Source organism: Tenrec ecaudatus, chromosome 4 (assembly GCF_050624435.1).
Source record: "Tenrec ecaudatus isolate mTenEca1 chromosome 4, mTenEca1.hap1, whole genome shotgun sequence".
NCBI classification, from domain to species: domain Eukaryota; kingdom Metazoa; phylum Chordata; class Mammalia; order Afrosoricida; family Tenrecidae; genus Tenrec; species Tenrec ecaudatus.
The window spans coordinates 5336140-5342139 of NC_134533.1; the positions used below are offsets into that span (position 1 = coordinate 5336140).

At 59.6% G+C, this 6000-nt stretch overlaps 1 protein-coding gene across 1 annotated transcript in view; it reads left to right on the forward strand.

Moving 5' to 3' along the window:
• Positions 1 to 4360, forward strand: part of TESMIN (testis expressed metallothionein like protein) — a 40423-nt gene extending 36063 nt beyond the window's left edge. Inside the window, exons 7-9 of the mRNA XM_075547977.1 lie at positions 2476 to 2613; positions 2990 to 3165; positions 4168 to 4360. Coding sequence (XP_075404092.1) covers positions 2476 to 2613; positions 2990 to 3165; positions 4168 to 4360 — 507 coding nt within the window. The remainder of the gene's footprint in view (positions 1 to 2475; positions 2614 to 2989; positions 3166 to 4167) is intronic.
• Positions 4361 to 6000: the final 1640 nt, after the last annotated feature.

Genomic DNA, 6000 nt, shown 5'->3' on the forward strand with positions numbered 1-6000 from the left:
TGGAATGCTGGAAGCAGGGGCTTTGAAGTCCAGTAGGTTACCCATCTCTCTGAAAGGCTGCGGGAAGGGGCTGCCTGGAGGCTGGAAGCCAGGGCTGCGAAGTCCAGCAGATGATCTGTCTTTGTGAGAGGGCAGGGAAGGGGCTGCCTTGTCCGGACCTGGCCCAAACAGTGAGGAGCCTGTTTTGCCAGCGGGGGCTCTTTTGGCACGCACCACGATTCAGCAGTTCCACTCCTGAGACGACAGCCAACAGAAACCAGCGGTCACGCTGACTTGAACGTGTGGAGCAGCTCTGAGCTGGATGCAGCCCTGGGTGCAGGAGAAAACGCCCCGTCGTGTGGCGGGTGGGGGAGTGCCATGCAACAGGGGAAAAAAGCATGTGGCCCAGCGAGAAGAACGCGCCCCGGAGGCCCCGCGGTGTGGCTCTGCTTCTGGGCATCCCAGAGCAGGTAGTGAGGTCCCTGTGGGAGCTTTGTCCCCCACAAGGAGTCTCGGGAGTTTGGGGGTGGGCGGTGGCTGGGGTGCTGGTCACTCAGGTGTGCCCTGGGACACATCTTCTCCACCCTCACAGGCGTCCCACGCCAGACCTGCAGTGTCCTGTGGATTCCCTACAGTGACAGCACTGCACCGGGGCCGTGGCATCGGACAGCATGGCTCCCAGCTTGTAGGCTCAGGGCGCCCTCCCCCACCTTCACCTCAGTATTGTTGGGGTGTTCACAGGGAGCACTGAGTCACCTTGAAATGAGAAACTATGTCTGTAGATGGATAGCTGACTGGATGTACTTACACCTGTATGGGTAACTGTCTGTCTGTCTGTATGTATGTGTGGGCAGATGACTGACTGGCTGGTTGGATGTATATATGTATGCATGTCCATTTGGGTGCCTGGATGGGTAGGTAGATGGGTGGATAGATGGGTAGATGGGTGGATAGATGGGTAGATGGGTAGGTGGATGGGTAGATGGGCAGGTGGGTGGATGGATGGATGGATCAGTGGATGGATGAGTAGATGGATGGGTAAATGGGTAGGTGGATGGACAGGTGGGTGGATGGATGAAAGTATGGATGGGATGGATAGATGGATGGATGGATGCATGGATGGATGCATGATGGATAGGTGGGTGGATGGATGGATCAGTGGATGGATGAGTGAATGGATGGGTAGATGGATAGATAGGTGGGTGGCTGGGTAGGTGGATGGGTGGATGGATGGATGCATGGATGGATGCATGAATGGATGCATGGATAGGTGGGTAGATGGATGGGTAGATAGGTGGATGGACATGAGGGTAGATGGGTGGATGGATGGATGGATGGAGAGAGGGATGGATGGATGGATGGATGGATGGATGGATGGATGGATGGGTGAATGGATAGATAGGTTGGTGGATGGACAGGTAGGTGGGTGTATGGGTGGGTAGGAGGTTGCATGGGTGGGTGGGTGGAGCAGGTATGGAGACAGAGTAGGCAGGTAGGTGAGTAAGGAGGTAGATAAACAGAAGCAACAGGACAGGCGAGTGTGTGTGAGAGAAAGGCTTAACTGAGGGCTGTACCAGTTAAGTACCATCTTAACTTTGTCCAGTACCATCTCTCTACACCGTGGGCCTCCCTTCTCTCATCTGCCACAATAGCCCCTCTGCCTCGCAGGGCCACTGTGAGGACCAGAGGAGCAGGTACATGTGAACAGGGCAGGTGGGTGAGGCTGGACCATGTGTGAGCTGCTCTCATTTTGGGGGAGACACTGCACAAGGAATGCTGGGAGGAGAGGAGTTGGCCTTAGAGACCCCCACTCAGCACCACATCTGGAGGCACAGTGGCTGCAGGAAGACCTGTGGGCCAGCAGCCCTGATTGTGCAGCGGTTAAGCGCTTGGCTGTGAAACCACAGGCCGGTGGCTGGAGCCCACCTTCCGCTCCACAGCCGAGAGCCAAGGCAGTCGGCTTTCCAATGCTCTGGCCAGTTCTGCCCGCTATACCAATGGCGAGGACTTGTCTCTAGGGCAGGGGCCCTGGTGGGCAGGCGTTAAGTGCTCAGATGCTGTCTGAGAAGCGGTGGGTTCGAGGCTACCAGCCACACCATGGAAGAACGATGTGGCTGCCTGCTCCTACGAGGAATGAACAGCCACAGACGGAGCCCAGTGCACTGCCACCCAGTTACTTTGACTCACAGCGACCCTATCTTTCTGGGGGTGCTGAGGCTGTAAATCGTTATGGGAATAGACAGCCTCTCCTACCTGCCTGGGAGAAGCTGGTGGGCCTGAAGAGGGCCCAACCCCTGACCCAGTGCCTCGGGGTCTCCTTGGAAGCCCCCAGGGGCAGTTCCACTGGGGTCTCCTTGGTGGGATGGCATGACCCACAGGGTCCAACAGGAACTCACCTTTCAGCGTGGGCAGGGGGCACGCTGCTGGCAGCGACCAGATCCGGTGTCCTCTCTGCACCACCGGGCGCAGCTAAGCGGGCCGGTGTTTCCTCCGCAGGCCTGTCTTGATAGGAACCCAGAGGCCTTCCAACCGAAAGTCGGGACGGGGAAGCCAGGTGACACGAAACCGAGGCCCAGCAAAGGGTGCAGCTGCAAGCGGTGGGGCTGCCTGAAGGACTACTGCGAGTGCTACCAGGTGGGCGGGGGGCGGGCCGGGGCCCTGCGTGCCATCCCAGCTCAGCACTGAGCAGCGCGGGCCCCGAGGGGCAGGGGCGTAGGCGTAGGTCTCTGAGGCCCCTTTCTGGAGGTGACCAACAGGCTGGGGGGAGCCCCTAAGTCGACGTGGACATTCGGGGGAGAATGGACACTCAGTCTGAGCAGCCTCCCTTCCCCTAATGAGTCTCAGTGGGTCACACCCACAATCCCTCCCTCCATACAGACACACACCCCACATACCAACACACGCACACATACACAGAGTGAGAGCCCCTAGGGCGCCCACAGACTTTGCCCGCCACTGTGGCCCAGGTGTGTGGGACGACCTCACCCCTGGTGGCCACGTGCATTCCCAGGCCAAGATCATGTGTTCTTCCATGTGCAAATGTGTGGGCTGCAAGAACTGTGAAGACAGTCCGGAGCGGAAGCCCCTCCTGAACCTGCCCTTCGGCGTGGCTGTCGGGGCGCTGGAGGGCAGCCAGCACCTATCACCCGCCAAATTCCCAGGACCCCCCAAGGCCAGGAGAGACCGGTGGGTACCCACTTTAGCCCCCTAAAAGGGGCATTGAGAGGAACTAAGTCTGCAGGGGTGGGAGTGAGGAAGGCCTGGATGGACACACACACACTCACACCTACTCATATACACCCACACCCACACCTGCTCAAATACACTCACACACGGGCACTCCGCACACACTCATTGCTTCCATGGAGGCCCCTGGCTGTCCCTTGAGCCAGGTCGCCTTGTCCTCACTGCCCGAGTTTCCCCAGCGTTGTGCACACTCGGAGCACACCAGGGACCAGGACGAGAGCCCCTCGGCCAGCAGCACACAGGCTGGAGCACACACCCCTCGGCCATGCTTTCTCATAGGAGGCCATGGCAGGCATGGGCTTCCACACATCATATTCCTCATGGGGCCCAGAGTAGTGCGGTGCTGGCCCACTGAATGATGTGGAGTCACGGTTAAGCACTGAGGTGCTAAGAACCCCCCAGCCACTCTGCGGGAGAGAGGGGGGGTGCTGTGTCCTCCTGCAAAGCCTACAGGGGCCGTCGACCCTGTCCTGGGGGTCACCGGGCATAAGCATCGACTGGATGGATGGCAGTGAGAGAGGGCTCCCATTAGGCCTAGGAATCAAGTGTCGAGGACAAGGGGGCACAGGGCCTTGAGGACCTCGGCCTCCTGGTAGACTTCCAGGCCTTGCTTCCTAGGGGCTCCCCAGTAGACTTGAACCCGCAGCCCCAGGCTTTTGGGTAATTTCACAGTCCTGGGGCCAGTCTCACTCAGAGGCGTGCCTAACCCCGGCCTCAGCTCCATTTTCAACATGCCCAGGCATTCTCAGGTGAGGCAGTGAGCTCAGCTCTGCGCTTAGACAGGACCCCCCTGATGGCGTGACCCCACCAGGTCCCCAGGAAGCCCCTATGCCAAGGTTGGCAGCTGGCTCCCTGTCTGCAGACCCTGGGCCTAGTGGCAGGCAGGGGTGCTGTGCTGGGTATACTGGCCCCAGTACTGACTTCCCCCACCCCCGTCTGCAGGGCAAACTTCTCCTGCATCTCCTGGGAGGTGGTGCAGGCCACCTGTGCCTGCCTGCTGGCCCAGGGGGAGGAGGCCGAGAAGGAGCACTGCTCCCAGTGCCTGGCCGAGCGCAGGGTCCTGGAGGAGTTTGGGAGGTGTCTCTCGCAGATCCTGCGCACCGAGTTCAAGTCCAAAGGACTGGTGATGGAGTAGTGGGCGGCACAGGCGGCTGGCTGAAGGCAGCAGGCGGCAGCAGCTAAGTCTGGAGACAACGCAGGCCCGTCCCCTGGACCTCCTCCCTACCTCCAGACCGGCCATCGCATTGCAGGGCACGGCTTAAGAGTGCCACTCGGGCAGAACGGCTGCTCTGGGGCCCCGCCCCGTCACATGAGCACCTGGGACCTCCCAGCCACAGGTGGTCTCATCCCCCAGGCTCCCGCCACACTCGGGTTTCTGAGGTGTCTGCGTGGTGGGAGGGCCCAGTGATGCCCCAATGAGCACCAGCGCCACTGCAGTCCGCTTCACTGTTGTTGGTGAAATGGGTGAGGTGTCTGTAGAGGCCGGTGGGTGGTAGCGGCCTGCTTGCTAAGTTGACTGTCTTTTGGTTCTGTTGTAAAATTTAAGGTGAATAAAGTTTTTGACTGTCTTCTGTGGCCGTTTACACCGCACCTGAGAATACGTGTCTCGTGGGGAAAGCCAAAAGCCGAAGGAAGGTCAGCGGTTCGAAACCCCCAGCCACTGTGTGGGAAAAAGATGAGACCACTGCCCTGTCCAGAGCCACGGGCTCAGAGACACCGAGGCAGCCCTTCCCTGTCTGTGGGGTTCGCCCTGAGTCTGCACCGGCCGAGGGCAGGGACACTTGATTGGGGGTAGGGGGCTTGGTGGAAGTCCCACCCCAAGATGGGCTGACAGAGGGGCTGCAGTAGCACAGGGTTGGGGGGTCCCTTCTGCTGTACATGGGTGGTGAGGAGGGGGCAGCGAGCCCCCGGCCCCGGGTGACAAGGTCGTGTTTAAAGCCAGGGCATTTCTCAGTGAGCAGGCTGTCGGGCTTCTGGCCTGACCGCCAGGTGGTGAAGGCGGGTCAGGGCCTGGGTTCCCTCACCCCCACGCCATATAGAACTCAGGTGTCAGGAGAGCGAGCACGGGAGGGGTTGGGGGGACCTGGAAAGCACATCCCTGGAGCAGAAACCGGCCTTGTCCGCCCTTCAGAAGACGACCCAGGCAGGCCCGGAAGGTTTTCTCCAGAAAGCTGCTATGGAGTAGCCCTTGGGCACCCCTCACTTAGGACAAAAGAGGCATGCCGTGGCTTTTTTAAAAGCCTAAGGTGCCATATTTAAATTGAGCTCATACCCAGGAAAGATGAGGCTGTGGTTCCCTGTCTCTGAGCAAAGGGCCACGCCGGATGTCTGCTGGGTCAGGCTCGCCCTGCTCCTGTTAAGTCTATAGGAGGGAAGGTCAAGGGCAGTTTTTCACAGTGAAGATGCCCAGGGCCATCTCGCCACCTCTAGGTGATGGGTGCGCGTAGATAAGGGGTCCCATGGGACTCTATCTGAATGCGGGAAAGCCTCTTCCCCGCCTCAGGGAACAGACCAAGCTCCTTTCTCCCACGCGCAGTCACCAGCCTGTCACACTCACGGCTGAAGAGAGGGTAGCAAGGGACACGGGACCACTTGCTCTCAGCTATCTTCATGGCCCTGGCGGTGTCGTGGTTACACGTTGGGCTGCGAACCAGAAGGCCAGCAGTTGGAAACCAACAGCCTCTCCTCACAGAAAGACAGGCTTTCTCTTCCCGCCAAGCGCTGCAGGCCCTGAAGCTGCCGGGCAGCTGTTCTCTGTGCTACAAGAGTCGCGAT